The sequence below is a fragment of the Fragaria vesca genome, linkage group LG5 (assembly GCF_000184155.1).
Source record: "Fragaria vesca subsp. vesca linkage group LG5, FraVesHawaii_1.0, whole genome shotgun sequence".
Taxonomy (NCBI): Eukaryota; Viridiplantae; Streptophyta; class Magnoliopsida; order Rosales; family Rosaceae; genus Fragaria; species Fragaria vesca.
Window position 1 is genome coordinate 130,300 of NC_020495.1, and position 15,632 is coordinate 145,931.

Consider the following 15,632-nt stretch of genomic DNA (forward strand, 5'->3'; position numbering starts at 1 on the left):
TCAATCAGGAAACACCATGATTTTTCTTAATCAACAATTGTAATGGGAGATTTACATCCTAGATTTTTGAAAAGAAAGGAGTATCCAATGTCCACAGAGTATAATCAAATTCGTCTTAAGAAACGAGAGCTTTTAACAAAATGTGAAGTTGAATTCGTATTAAACCATATATTGAAGACTGATTAATATAGCCTCCCGGTTATTAATATCCAATCCAATTCTATTAGTCTCTAGCTCTCACTCGTATACTTGCTCTGTTGCTCCATCTCACCCTTATCCTTTTGTGCTCATGATTTAAGCATGCTTGTTCCCAAAGGGTGGCATTTGGTGACTTTGCTTGCACTCCTCACTTAATTTTCTGCTATCATCAGGCTAAACAATTAATGGTACCATATAGCAGTTCTTATAGAATGGGGACAGAGATGTTTTCTTATATTATGCTGATATCTCTATTATATTGGTGTTCAATAAACATAATTTTAACTTTTAAACATAAAAACCGATTTCATCCCACAAACTAAAGTACACTAGATGATCCTAGGGATTTGCCTTCGATTGTAAATTGCAGAAAAGCTCCAGTTGATTTTATGCTTTGACCTTGGGGATTCTTACATATAGCCAAATAAGGAAGGAAGCACCAGTCGCAAAAGAATCAAAATTTCAAGATAATTAACCTTCTCTTTCGATTTTATTGGTTTTTTGAGCGAGAGAGAACTGAAGACACAAAGGACTACATGTCCCGTGAGATAAATCTTTATCCAGTCACAAGTACTAAAAACTAAGATCAGAACATGTATTTGGAATTAACTAAATCATACTAGGTAAAAGTTATATGCAGTAAATGATTACAGAGACGATACTTGTTCAATTCTCGGTCTTCATTAATCTTCTCATAAGAATTTTTTGCTCTGCGTGACACGGTTCAGTCGCGAACGTTTGTTTCTGACAGGAGTACACCAGCCGTGGCCATCAGCGATTTTGGCCTGTAATCTCTTGTACTCTCTTGACCTTAGAACTCCCTCCATAATGTTTATATCTTCTCGAATTTCATGCCTGGAAAGAGATGCCAAACCAGGAAGTATGTCCTTCTGAAAATCTTTTAATCTCCTTCCCCTTCTCAACTTTAGACCAACATCCTTATTTTCTGTGAAACACGATTCAGAAGGATTTGAAGACACAGAATAGTCATCCACACTGCTCTCCGTAAGTGCTAGTGTCATTAACTCAAAAAAATCACAAGTATACTGTGGTTTCTCACTCTCCTTATCGAACTTGTTTAATTCTCCCACGTTACCAGCACAATCTTTATAACAAAAGGAGCTGTCCAATGACATTCCGAGAAGTGCTTCAGCTGCCTCTCTGGTCAAAGCATTCACTTCAGCTGATTCTTCTTCCCTGTTGATGCATTTGTGTTTAGATTCACTGCTGTCTGTAGATATTTGGTTCTGCTCACCCACAAAAGTTTCAGAAACTTGAGACCCCACATATGTTGCTGAAAACTGATCGGAAGAAAAAGGGTTTGAGTTTCTGGTCTCAATGTCAGATAGTATGGTCTTCACACTACTGGAATCGTTATCACCGATACAATACGGCTTACTTGCAGAAGAAGATATATTGCCGTGTCCATCTTGATCTGTTGTTTTCTTATAACCAAAATATGGAAATGCAGAGTCTTCTACTTTGGTGTTTACCAAATTTGCTTGTTCAGAAGCTGCACATGAATGGGTTCGACTGTTCAGGAGTTTCATGATGAACCCATCAGTTCCATTTTTACGGTCAGTGCTGTTGCAGCCAACTGCTTCACAAAGATCTGATTTGGAGCTAAACACGGCTCTCTCCAAAGTTACAGGGTCCATTTGACTTATTCTGAATCCATCATCTTTCAACTTCCTGCCCAAATATTCTGCTTTCTCATTTTCCCTGGTGGAAAATGAAGAAAGATTTCCACCATGATCCTTTTTCACAGTAGTGAAACAGACAGTGCTTTCTTTTATCTTGCCAGCTACCCCATGGAAAGCATGCGATGAGCTTGCTGTTGAAGGATGGACTACCGTAGGATCACTTGAGAGACAAGAAGAATCATCGGGCTGGGTTTTATTTAGGTCGAGAAGCCTTGCTTCACAAGAACTGAACTGTTGGCTGGTGGATGACTTGTTAATTGAGATCCCACCAAAACACCTATTTAATCCTGAACAAAAGTGACAAAAACAGAATCAAAAGTGCACAGGATTATAAGTTCAAAAATAGAACATGATGCACAGCACTGACAGCATGATCTAAATAGTCGTGCACAGGCAAATGAAGTGTACCTTGATCTAAAGGATTCCAGTCACTTTCATCTTCTTCTAAATCAATCATAATTGGTGAGGAGGAATGAGATCCTGCATCAAACCAATTTCTCTTAGTGCTTCCCTCCCTTCTGCTGCCCTCTCGAGCTCTCAGAGAAAGCTTCAGCTCTGCTGGATCTGTGAAATTATCACAACAGGGTAAACTCCTCAGTACTAGAGCCACTTTCAAGTGATCCAAGTATTGTTCAGGAGATGCATACCAATATGTTTGTTGCATGGATCTAAGAGATGTCTAGGACCAGGAGGCCTCAGCTGACTATTATCACATATACTCTTGTGTCCTTCTAGCAAGTCCTGCCATTTAGGATGTGTCAAGTAACTTGATAGACAAGCAAAAGCACACACGTACGTGAGAACTACACATACTAAAACTCTGAATAAAACTAAGTTGGCAATGAATCAAGACTAGATATAACAGTTAGCTCTGCCACAGGCAACTAAAAGTGCAGGATCATAAAGATCAAATGGATTGGTAGGGGACTGAAAAGATAACCAAAATTCTCTCAAAATATATTTCTGATCAGTATCAGATGACCAAATATGCTCGACTTACCCTTGGTTCATCTCTTGTAGAATTTGTCCAATGTGACAGATTTGACTGAGCACTTGCGTTGCTGACATTGTATCTATGATGCTCTTTCTGGTCGAGATTCTGCATCAGTGTTCTCTGTGTCCTATATAAATGGTGGAGTTCATGAACCTGAACAAAAAACAGTATCCACAAACTGAGACAAATACTACATGGAGCAAGAAAGACATGCACTTTTTCATACATGTGCTTCTTGAAATCTGTACGGCCAATGTTTCCAGATATCTGAACAATATAAGTAGTTATAGAATGATGAGCTCATTGATCCAAATTCTATTTCTCGAGACAGAATTTGTAATATCATAATTACCTGGTCTTTAAATACCAGCTCCTGGTTCAGCATAGTGTTCCTCAAGACATCGTTCAGAGAACCCGAATAAGCTTGTATCGAGTTCAGATCAAAATCTCCTCGCATCAACATTTTTCTTCTGAAATCACATCAAGATTAGATTTTGGATCATTAATCGATCATCACAAAGCATACAAAGGAATCCCAAATTCCACTACATGCATACAATCAACACTCCACACAAACTATATCCATATGATCGAAGGCTTGTAACAGTAACCCAACAAAGCTTTTCAATCACCAGTTCACAGAGTGAAAAATTGCTCATTTCTACGATCTGGGAAAATGCAGCAAACGTTTCTAAAGAAAGTATCTAAACTGGCCCACCAAAAAACACAAAGTTGTTTCTAAGTAAAAAGAAAAAGAAAAAAGCTGAAAAGAACCTTACTTGATAAGAACTCAAAGAAGAAAGAATCTGGGTATGAAGAGAAAACCAGCCACTCAATACTGTAGCATACAACAAACAGTCCCCAGCAAACAGAAATCCCACATAGCACAGATTAAGTAGCTTATAATCCAAATTCCAAAACAGTCCAGACCCCAATGTATGCAAGTAAATATATGGGGAAAAAAAGAAACGAGAATACCAAGATGTAGAAACCCCAAAAGCAGAGAGCTCTCTTCACATCAAACTATCTGCCTCTGCTTCTGGGCTTCTGCTTCTTCAAGGCTCCGACTAAATTTGCATACTTGCACAACGTACCAGAGAGAGAGAGAATCGGATCTCACTGGGGTCGTCAGAGAGGAGTTAATGGAAAAGATGATTGTGAGGATTGAGAGTGTAGAACAAGCGCTGGAGGACAGCGCGTGTACCCGGAACCCAACATCATCGCTGTTTGAGTGTTTCTCTTTCTGCCGATCTTTTTTCTTTATATTTCTGTCTCTTTCTTCCCCTCTCGGTCGTTGGGAACTTGGGATTCCATTTGTTTTTATATTATATTTTTAACCGGGGAAATATTGGATTTCTGGTTTAAGGAGGACCAGTCAGTTAGTCACAATTGATGCTGCTGGGGACAGTTTCAACTGCAACTCCCACCCTTCTCTATTGTACTTGATTACCTTCTTCACCGTCCGATTATCTCTCAAATCCCACTTTTGTCCTCACCTTCACAACCCATTTCAGTTTCTGTAGATATGTAGATAAGGTCAAAGTTAAGTTTTGGAAAAACATTAACCATCAGTTCAAAATTGTGATTTTTGGACCCACTAATCTGAGTTGGTTCAACCAGTATATAGCGGCGCACACCATAGTAGAATCATGTCGATTCTCGCTGGTTTCGACCATTCACTGACTGCTCTGTGGCGTGTCTTGACAAAAATTGAGGAGATTTTAAGGCAGAAGGTAGTTGTAATGAAATGAATTAGAGTAGGCAGCTAGCGTCGGGCCAGGGATGGATAGCTCAAAGCTCTAGAGTTGATGTCAACAACAGGCTGTCCTCTAACATATATTATGTGTTGCACCTTTGCAGATCCCACTTGTTACAATTTCAAAAATAGAGGAACTGGGGCATTCCGAGAATTGAACTCGGGACCTCTCGCACCCTAAGCGAGAATCATACCACTAGACCAAATGCCCAACTTTGATTGAACATATGTCGGTTACACATTTCACTAAAAGACGTTTACCATCAGTGCATTTTTTGCCATGGTTGAAATGTACTCGGTTAATTCTGTTCCTGATTTCAGATTAACGTTTGTGTAGGCTTATGTAGCAGTTGACTCGACCATGCAACCCCTATGCCGCCACGTAGCAGTGATCGGCGCCGGCGCCGCTGGCCTGGTCGCCGCACGTGAGCTCCGGCGGGAAGGTCACAACGTCGTTATCTTGGAGCGAGGAGACCAAATCGGTGGCACGTGGGTGTACACTGAAGAAGTGGAGTCGGACCCAATTGGGCTGGACCCAGATAGAACCAGGGTCCACTCGAGCATGTACCAGTCTCTGAGGACCAACCTCCCAAGAGAGATCATGGGGTTTAGGGACTACCCATTTGTGGCCAAGGAGGAAGGTGATGAAGATCGAGACCCGAGAAGGTTTCCGGGTCATAGAGAAGTATTCAAGTACTTGAATGACTTTGCTAAAGAGTTTGGGATATGTGAGATGGTGAGGTTTGAGAGTGAGGTGGTGTTTGTGGGTTTGGTGGAGGGTGGAAAGTGGAAGGTCAAGTCCAAGAGCAAGAGAGGTGAGGTTTCGGAAGAGGTTTATGATGCTGTGGTTGTCTGCAATGGCCATTATACTGAGCCTCGTGTGGCCCAAATTCCAGGTACGATCAATGTCACTAATTAAGAGCTTTTCTATTTGGTGGATTTTTGGGACTGTTGACCTTCACATTTTGGATTTACATATTAAAGTTTTAGACTTTATAATGGTTTTGGGAGAATTTGAATGGTACTTGGTTTCGGTTCCTTGGGAAATTGAACTTCATAGTTTGCACCTGCATATAAAGTTTTACTCTTTATACTGGTTTAGCTCATTACTTCATTCTGCATTGTGTCAATATGAAACTATGTTGACTGAGGGAAAAAGTATTAACCAAGAAGTTTTTAACTTCTTAGCTGAGTCTCTACTCATAGAAATGCATTTGCAAGATATAACAAGAGAGTCTCCTGTCCCTTGTTATTTTCAGGCATCAGCTCATGGCAAGGAAAGCAGTTTCACAGCCACAATTATCGGACTCCTGAGCCATTTCGAGATCAGGTCCACCTCACTTTTGCATTCATTGAAACTCTTAGATTCTGTTGTCTTGAGTTCAATGCGATCATATATGCGGAACAAAACAACTTCTAGTGAAGCAGGCCAAATAGGTCACTGCTCTTATAGAGTTCCTTCTTTGCGTAGGTTGTCATCTTAATAGGGAGCTCCGTTAGTGCCATTGAGATTTCTCGAGACATAGCTGGAGTTGCCAAAGAAGTCCACATTGCATCTAGATCTGTTGCTGATGAAACCATGGAAAAGAAGCCTGGCTATGATAATATGTGGCTTCATTCTATGGTAAAACTGTAAAAGAGCTCACCCATGGTGAGAATTGGGTGGCTATATGTGTTCATCAAGGATTTTTATTTGACCTTGACGCTGGAGATGGGTAGATCCAGTGTTCTGATATAATTTAAACCTGTGCAGATCAAAAGTGTCCATGAAGATGGCAGTGTGGTTTTCCCGGATGGGAGTGTTGTACTTGCTGACAGCATTCTTCATTGCACAGGGTATCCTTTCTTTGTCTTGTTTAGGACTTGCTGAAAAATTATGCAATGTTCCACATGAATATGTAAAGTAATGATATGTGCAACAAAAATGAAAGAGGCAATGCCAATCTACTTATCTCTTTTAGGTACAAATATCATTTCCCTTTTCTTGAAGCCAATGGCATTGTTATTGTTGATGACAACCGTGTCGGGCCATTGTATAAACATGTCTTTCCACCAGCATTGGCTCCCTCGCTTTCCTTTGTTGGGATACCTTTTAAGGTGGGTTTGTACTTTAGATTATGTCTCTTATTTCTGTTGAATCTTTTGGTTCCTAATTCTAATGGTCTACTTAAATCATCAATATCATGGTGCCAGGTTGTTCCTTTTGCGCTGTATGAATTTCAAAGTGAGTGGATAGCAGGTATTTTGTCGAACCGAATTGCACTTCCACCCGAAGAGGAAATGATGGAGGATGTTCAAGCCTTCTACTCATTGCAGAAAGCTTCTAATATATCTAAACGATTCACCCATATGATGGATAATTACCAGGTAAGTTCAGTCTCTTTAGCTGGTTCTGTCCTGTTAGTTAGTCTTGACTATGATAAGTCTTGAACCATATGACCTTTTAGAAATTCATTCATCATCAATGATTGAGAGCACTTTAAATGAATCTTGTTTCCACTTGATAATTTTATGATTATGAAGATGGAATACTTATTACTGCATTTACACAGGAAATTTAAACCAATTAATGTGGTTATAGGCATTCAGCATATTGCAGTTTCATATCTCTATCTTTCGAGCCTTGAAGTTGATTGCACTTTCTAACTTTGCATGTTTTATTCACTGGGAAGGTAAATGAAAATCTAATGGGAAAAACTGTATAAATCTTTTTTTTTGGATAAGAACTGTATAAATCTTTGTTGCTGCTAGTTCCCTTTAAAGATAAATTTTCAATATGTTCATTTTTAGTTAGCTCCCAAGTCATCTATCTTCCTTGTATTTCGTATACTTTCAATCTTTGAGAATCAAAGATTTTCTTCATCGTGTGTCTGCTTAATGTGTAATTTAGATGAGCAATAACTTTTCAGCCAAAGCTGCTAAACTTTTTGGGCACTACTCAGTTTCTTGTTCCCCCTAATTGTATTAGTAACTGTAAACCTGTAGCTCTATACTGTTACATGATGTACAGAATAAGCAACCGAGTTTTGTTTCTGCAGTTTGAATATGATGACTGGCTTGCAGCTCAGTGTGGGTGTCCAGCCTCTGAAGAATGGAGACAGCAAATGTGGTTGGCAACTTTTAAGAATGCTCGTCTCCGAGGAATGTTATACAGGGAAGAGTGGAACGATCACCATTTGATATTGCAAGCTCACGAAGACTTCAGGAAATACACCTTTAATGGAGTTAGTATGGATAACTGGATAAGTGATGTCAAATGACAATTCCCAGATCATTGTGATATGAAACAAGCCAACAACCACCTCATTTCTTTTGACTTGGGCAGATTTCCCCCTTGTAGTTTCCCTCCTAAAAGGGCTTTGGGTTCAAAAACTTACAAAGAAGTGTGAATGTGTGATTGTGATATATAGGTTTTACTTACAGTGGACAAAGAAACCTTGTTGCCTATACTTCAAAAGATGTTCTCTCAGTGGCTCAGTGCCAAGGCTGATTCAGTGAGCTGTTCTTTAGGTCTCGTTTGTTTCGTGAAAAGTAAGCATCAGGAAAGGAAAGTTGTTCTTTTCTTGCGTTTGGGGAAGCAAAAAGAAAGGAAAAACTTACCTAATAGAAGGGAAAATGTAGAGGAAAGTGGTTCATTCTAAAATCTAAATGAACCACTTTCCTTTCTATTTTTCCTGCATTAATTACTTACAACATAATATTTTGATATATTTTTTACAACTTTTCTCATGACTTTCTTTGTTTTACCAAACATTGAAAAAGAAAGTTTATATGAAATTTTATTTTCATTCTTTTTTTTTTTAAGAAGAAATCTTTTTTTTTTTTCACAAACCAAATGAGACATAAAGAACAGCTCAAAGTAGAAAGTGCTCGGCGCAGTGAAAGCACATCGGAATAGAAAGTGCCATGCTTTTCTTTACAAAGCAGTGAAAGCACAAAGTAGTATTCACATGTTAGATTTTAGCACTGCAATAGTGAATTAAAACGGATCCGGACCAGCACTCTTTGTTGGTCTCTATGATCATCTAATCAAAAGAGAGGGAGAGAAAGAGAGAGGGAGAGAGAGAGAGAGTGTATTGGTTGGTCACAGAAACCAGCAATTTTGCTGGTTGGCATATCTGAATCCCTAAAAACAGTCAAATCTCATCCTTGTCCCAAGCATAAGTACCAATATCTTTTGCAAAACAATGACAAGCCACTGTGATCAAAGTCATATCCATCCTCTACAATTCATTCAATGCAACTGGCCTCCCTCCACGTGGCAGTGCTCGGCGCCGGAGCTGCTGGCCTAGTGGCAGCACGTGAACTCCGGCGAGAAGGTCACAAAGTAGTAGTCTTTGAGCGAGGAGACCAAGTTGGTGGCACTTGGGTCTACACTCCTGAAGTGGAGTCGGACCCAATTGGGCTGGACCCAGATAGAACTAGGGTCCACTCGAGCATGTACCAGTCTCTGAGGACCAACCTCCCAAGAGAGAGGTCATGGGGTTCCGAGACTTCCCATTTGTTGCCAAGGAAGGAGATGAAGATGGAGACCCGAGAAGATTTCCGGGTCACAGAGAAGTGTTGAAGTACTTGAATGACTTTGCTAGGGAGTTTGGGATATGTGAGATGGTGAGGTTTGAGAGTGAGGTGGTGTTTGTGGGTTTGGTGGAGGGTGGAAAGTGGAAGGTCAAGTCCAAGAACAAAAGAAGTGAGGTTGTGGAAGAGATTTATGATGCTGTGGTGGTCTGTAATGGACATCATACCGACCCTCGTGTAGCTCAGATTTCAGGTATCAATGTCATTTCATCTTTAGACATTGGAATAATTCAGGTTGTGAGTTTAAATATAAAGCTAAGAGCTTTATACTCGTTTTGGTTCATTTGGAATTTGATCATCATTCCAGGGATTGTATTTTCACAAAGGTTGAGCCTTTCTGTTGGTTTTGTAACCCTGATTGGTTCTTAGTTTTGCTAGTACGTATTGTATTGATGGAGTGAGGAAAATTACTTTCCGTAGAATACAATTCATGAGAAGAGCTTATGAGGTTGCAAATTTGAATTGCAATGAGGAAATGGTAGAAAAGCTTGCCGTAAAGAACTTCAATTGTATAGGATGTTATCCGTAGGGAGGAGTAAGAGGATTCACTTATAGCTAATTTATGAAAATGATATGGGAACATTTGCTCAAAGATGAGGACAAGTTATTGTAACACATTTGCAGGAAATATAATGCTATTAGCACTCATCGTTTGCTCTTTTGAGTGTTTGAAATATTAATCAGAAGTGCATGATGGCAAAACTGGGACTATGAATTGCAGCTGCCTAAATAAAGGCAATTAGAATTTGATTCTTACTATTTCTCCTTTCAGGCATGCATACATATAAGGGGAAGCAAATTCACAGTCACAATTATCGTACTCCTGAGCCATTTAGAGATCAGGTCTGTTTTCCTTTCAGTATCATGTAGAAACTTCTACATTATGTTGTCCAAGTTGCTGATGTGATCATATGCATAAAACAATGAACTTCTCAGAGAAGCAGGTCAAGGTTATTAGGATAAATTTTGTGGGAAATTGTAACTTGCTTCTGTTTTTGTTTTCTTTCACCTCTGTAGTTAGCTAATATTGGCTCTTTCCTGTTTTGTGTAGGTTGTAATTTTGATAGGCAGCGCTACTAGTGCTGTTGATATTTCTCGGGACATAGCTGGAGTTGCTAAAGAAGTACACATTGCATCTAGATCTGTTGCTGATGAAACCATAGAAAAGCACCCTGGCTATGATAACTTGTGGCTTCACTCGATGGTAAAACAATTTACTCATGGTAAAGAATTGGGTGGCTATGATGAGCAGCTCGTGAAGATTTTTTTCAGTTTTGTTTGAGTTTTTATATTATTTAAACCATTGCAGATCCAAACTGTCCATGAAGATGGTGGTGTTGCTTTTCAAGATGGAAGCGTTGTCTGTGCTGACATCATTCTTCACTGCACAGGGTATCACTTGCTTTGCCTTGTTAGAGACTTACAGATCTTCATGCTATTAGGTAGTTTTCCAATTAGGAAGTCATGACATCATTCTTCACTGTGCAGGGTATCACTTGCTTAGCCTTATTACAGACTTACAATCTTCATGCTATTAGGTAGTATTCCAGTTAGGAAATACCGAAATAGTAATCTTAATTGTTGTTCATTAAAGGTACAAATATCATTTTCCCTTTCTCGAAATGGATGGCATTGTGATCGTGGATGACAACCGTGTTGGGCCACTGTACAAGCATGTCTTCCCACCAGTCTTTGCTCCTTCACTTTCCTTTGTTGGAATACCATGGAAGGTAGTTATCTGCCGTGAACTACATGCTCATCATTTGGTTCATTATTTAGATAGTTTAAGTAAATCTTTGAATATCATGCTATCAGGACGCTCTTTTCTTCATGTTTGAACTTCAAAGCAAGTGGGTAGCCGGTATTTTGTCTAATCGAATAGCACTTCCATCCCAAGAGGACATGATGGAGGATGTCAAAGCTTTCTACTCTTCACTTGAAGCTTCGGGCACACCTAAGCGATACACTCATAACATTGCTGATCATCAGGTAAATTCAATCTCGTTTTCTTTTGTAAATATTAAATTCAATCTCTTTGACTGTCTGCCTTTGTTTTTCAATTACTGACATGAGTTTCATCCTTACTGGGAAATTCATCATCAATTGTTGAGATACATTTGAAGCATACTATATGAAATATTGTTTCATATTGACTTGACTGGATCCAAATGTGGTAAACAAAGACAGTTTCAGCCTGTCTATTGTTCAAAAATTGACCGTCAGCTCCGTAAGAATTAATTGATGGGGTTCTGCAGAAGTTCCATATCTCTCAATCTGTTGGAGCCTTCAATTTGCACTGAATAAATGAAGATTTATTTAGTGCATGTCATCATAGGGGAGATAAATGAAGGGGGAAAAAAGGAATATGACGAAATATAAAATCTTGTTAATAACGGTTTCTCTTGTGCTTATATATAATATCATCATCTGCTTCTTCTGACTACTCGAAGGTCAAGATGTTCTTTGACAATTCCAAGATCGTATAACTTTCATTGGCTATTATATCTCCTTGCTTACACTCAATCTCGGCAGATCTGCTGTTTTAAAATGTTTGCAATGCATATGGTGTAGTTGAGCAAAACTTTATAGCTATAGCTACTAGATCTTCTAGCTACTGTTTTATATTTTTTCTGTTCAACTATTCTAGTCTTGAGTTTTTATATCACAAACAAAATCAATATTGAAGTGTTGCATTTTGCAGTCTGGATATGATGATTGGGTTGCAACTGAGTGTGGGTGTCCAGTCTCTGAGGAATGGAGAAAGCAAATGTACTATGCAGCTATAGAGAACATGCTAACCAAACCAGAGACATACCGAGATGAGTGGGGGGAATATGAACATTTAGTATTGCAAGCTCATGAGGACTTCAAGAAATACGCCTTAAATTGACAGATAATTCTTGACCAAATGAAATTGGACATGTTAATGGATAAGTGAAGGCACATGATTTCTTTCCCAGATTGATCATTGTGAATGTAGTGGCACAAATGTGTTCAAGAAATGTGGCGCATTCCTTCTTCAGCTTGGTATTGTTGGTGTTTTTGATATCATTGTACCATAGGATGTGAACTTTATATTTTATCAGACAATTTACTGAATTTAGTACCCCTAACCTTTCTGCCCGCTCTATCAGGGTGCCGCTGAATGTGAGCTCTTACGCTCAAGATTGTTGCAGAAATTCACTATCTCCGTATTCACAAATAAACCAACTTATGGTGAATGAGCAGCACCAAGAGCTCAACATTGAGACCCTTCCAATACTTGCTTGGAATGCAAGAAACAACATCACTTGGCCAAGAACATTATAACTTGACATACCCATCTTACCTTCCCTGCTTTTAATCTCATTCCACATATGCATTCCTTCTCTCCATCTCTTGTTCTCACTTCTCCTCCCTCCACACAAACAAACAAAAACTTAAGAAAAAGCCAACAATAAAGAAATAAAGAAATAAAGAAACTTAAAACTACCCGATCAAATAGCAAGTGATGACAATCCCATCTCTAATTCAAAGAATGACAACCCAATCTCTACTGTCCTTCACAGCAAAACCCACAACTCCAACCCGCCGTGTTTTTCTCTCCGCAATGCAACCGCCGACCACCCGCAACGTGGCGGTGATCGGCGCCGGAGCAGCAGGCCTGGTCGCCGCGCGGGAGCTCAGGCGAGAAGGCCACAAAGTCGTAGTCTTTGAGCGAGGAGACCAAGTTGGTGGCACTTGGGTCTACACTCCAGAAGTGGAGTCGGACCCAATTGGGCTGGACCCAGATAGAGCCACGGTCCACTCGAGCATGTACCAGTCGCTCAGGACCAACCTCCCCAGAGAGGTCATGGGTTTCCGGGACTACCCATTTGTGGCCAAGGCAAAGGAAGGAGATGGTGAGAGAGACCCGAGAAGGTTTCCGTGTCACAGAGAGGTGTTGATGTATTTGAAGGAGTTTGCTGATGAGTTTGAGATTTGTGAGAGTGTGAGGTTTGAGAGGGAGGTGGTGTTTGTGGGTTTGGTGGAGGGTGGGAAATGGGAGGTGAAGACTAGGAGTAAGAGAGGTGAGAATTTTGATGATGTTTATGATGCTGTGGTGGTCTGCAATGGCCATTATTCTCAGCCTCGCATTGCCCATATTCCAGGTACGTATGATCACTCTCATTGTTCTATACTTCATTTGGAACTATTATTTGCCCAAAGTTTGCTCCTTCTTGTACTGGTGTGCTGTGTTTGAGTAATTAGTACAATTTGAAATATGTGTAGGATAAATGTAGGATCTGGTAGAGTGCAAAACTTAGTTCTCTTGTGATTAATGCCATATAGAACATTTTTCAGGTATTGATACATGGAAAGGGAAGCAAATTCACAGCCATAATTATCGTACTCCTGAGCCATATCGAGACCAGGTCTGTCTAACTTACTCAATTCTATAGCAACTTCTGGATTGTATTCTTATGAGTTGGCTATCTGTCTTTCTGATTATGGATATGAAATAACACAGGTGTTGCATATTTGATAGGCTAAATAATTGTAATTGTTGGGTTTCGGCTAGCTTCCCTTATCTGTTTTGTGCTTTGCATAGGTTGTAATCTTAATAGGAAGCTCTGCCAGTGCTGTTGATATTTCTCGGGACATGGTAGGAGTTGCCAAAGAAGTCCACATTGCATCTAGATCTCTTCCTGATGAAACATTTGAAAAGATGTCTGGCTATGATAACATGTGGCTTCATTCTATGGTAAAAGAACTCACCCATGGTAAGATTGGGGTGGCTATGATGACAATTGATCATGTGATTTTTGTTTGATCATTATGAAATATAGTTTCAATGTTCATAATTTGACCCTATGCAGGTCAAAAGCATCAATGAAGATGGTGTTGCCGTTTTCCCAGATGGGAGTGCTGTCCGTGCTGATATCATTCTTCACTGCACAGGGTATACTTGTTTTGGCTGGTTAGAGTTGATAATGTGACATAATGAAGAGTGCAATAAAACTTAAAGATTGAATGATGATCTGTTTTTTCTATTCTTTTCAAGGTACATTTACGATTTTCCTTTCTTGGAAACCAATGGCACTGTGACTGTGGATGACAACCGTGTGGCGCCACTATACAAGCATGTCTTCCCACCAGTCTTGGCTCCCTCACTATCCTTTGTTGGGTTACCATGGAAGGCAAGTTTCCCTGCTTAACTTATATTACATTTGTGCTCAAGTCTTTTGGTGGTCAAAATAACTCGTTACTACGTTTGTGCCAGGTTGTTCCTTTCCCATTGTTTGAATTACAAAGCAAGTGGATAGCAGGTATTTTATCTAATCGAATTACACTTCCATCTGAAGAGGAGATGATGGAGGATGTCAGAGCATTCTACAGTTTACTTGAATCTTCTGGCATACCTAAACGATACACTCATAACATGGGTGATTACCAGGTAAGTTCAATTTCTTTGGTATAATTATACATATAGCATGAGTTCAGTCAAATGAGATACATTACTATAAATTCACTCATCATCGGTGGTTGAGAATATTGACCTTGGAATAATTTGCCAACGGATATCTGGTTTGTAAAGGTGGAACTCCTATTGACTTGACTGGACCATTTAGATCACATCATTTTAATCATTTTATGTGAGAACCAATTTTTGTCGTTCTTGGCCTTAGGCAGATCTCTCCCACCCCCTTCATTTTTATCATTTTATGTAAGAACCGAATCTTTATCTTTACATTGCTTAGTATGCCAGGTTGTCCTAATTCCATCCTCACAATTTGTTTTTTTGTTTTTTTTTGTTTTTCCTCTTTTCAAGTGTGCCTTTTGTGTTTCCCTGAGCAGTAACTTGCTTAAAAGCCTAGCTTTTGAACATTCATCTCTTTTTAATATTTCTAGTCTCTGGTGCTACATGATATGAAGAGAATAAGTATTTGTGGGTGTTTTTGCAGTTTGAATATGATGATTGGCTTGCTGCTCAGTGTGGTTGTCCAGTATCTGAAGAATGGAGAAAGCCAATGTACTTGGCAGCTTCAAAGAATAGGCGTGCCCGACCAGAAACATACCGGGATGAGTGGGAAGATGACCATTTAGTCTTGCAAGCTCATGAAGACTTCAAGAAATGCACCTCACATGCAGTCAGCCGTGGATAATTGATATCAAATGTTGTGTATATTTTTGTTGTGTTCCTTGTCTCTGGGATACGATCATGATTAGATTTGAGCTTTCCCATCCCGGGTTCAAGTCACGGTGTTATACCATGTAGTTTTACTCCATAAGATATTGACCATGAGTTAAAAGTTGATGAATAAAACTATAGAAGTCTAGCTGCTTTGTTTGCTGAATGGAATACTTGTAGATGAAACAGATAAGAGTATGCAAGTAGAATAAACCACTTTGGAATGGTTCCATTCTATAAACTGAAGGTATC

General features: G+C 39.5%; 3 protein-coding genes, 1 non-coding gene and 1 pseudogene across 5 annotated transcripts; 3 read left to right on the top strand and 2 right to left on the bottom strand.

Moving 5' to 3' along the window:
* Nucleotides 1-661: 661 nt before the first annotated feature.
* On the bottom strand, nt 662-3,759 carry LOC101312925. The gene is made up of 6 exons (XM_004298606.1): nt 3,675-3,759; nt 3,248-3,365; nt 2,902-3,048; nt 2,549-2,642; nt 2,310-2,465; nt 662-2,188 (listed from the first exon to the last, which is right to left on the bottom strand). Exons 2-6 carry the CDS (start codon nt 3,356-3,358, stop codon nt 891-893), a joined length of 1,806 nt encoding a protein of 601 aa, XP_004298654.1. The 5' UTR covers nt 3,359-3,365; nt 3,675-3,759; the 3' UTR covers nt 662-890.
* Nucleotides 3,760-4,544: 785 nt separating this feature from the next.
* Nucleotides 4,545-8,083, top strand: LOC101307992 (flavin-containing monooxygenase FMO GS-OX-like 3-like). The gene is made up of 8 exons (XM_004300661.1): nt 4,545-4,628; nt 4,989-5,547; nt 5,911-5,981; nt 6,123-6,275; nt 6,405-6,487; nt 6,613-6,748; nt 6,845-7,018; nt 7,690-8,083. The coding sequence occupies exons 1-8, from the start codon at nt 4,545-4,547 to the stop codon at nt 7,909-7,911; spliced, it is 1,482 nt and encodes a 493-aa protein (XP_004300709.1). The 3' UTR covers nt 7,912-8,083.
* Nucleotides 4,791-4,862, bottom strand: TRNAP-AGG. The gene has a single exon. It is a non-coding gene; the product is annotated as a tRNA-Pro (tRNA).
* Nucleotides 8,084-8,367: 284 nt separating the features above from the next.
* LOC101313509 lies at nt 8,368-12,504 on the top strand (annotated as a pseudogene). The gene is made up of 7 exons (XR_184601.1): nt 8,368-9,422; nt 10,002-10,072; nt 10,281-10,433; nt 10,539-10,621; nt 10,824-10,959; nt 11,045-11,218; nt 11,931-12,504. The product of XR_184601.1 is annotated as a flavin-containing monooxygenase FMO GS-OX-like 3-like (transcript).
* Nucleotides 12,505-12,759: 255 nt separating this feature from the next.
* LOC101313799 (flavin-containing monooxygenase FMO GS-OX-like 3-like) lies at nt 12,760-15,544 on the top strand. Its single transcript, XM_004298608.1, has 7 exons — nt 12,760-13,359; nt 13,553-13,623; nt 13,800-13,952; nt 14,068-14,150; nt 14,253-14,388; nt 14,472-14,645; nt 15,154-15,544. The coding sequence occupies exons 1-7, from the start codon at nt 12,819-12,821 to the stop codon at nt 15,352-15,354; spliced, it is 1,359 nt and encodes a 452-aa protein (XP_004298656.1). The 5' UTR covers nt 12,760-12,818; the 3' UTR covers nt 15,355-15,544.
* Nucleotides 15,545-15,632: the final 88 nt, after the last annotated feature.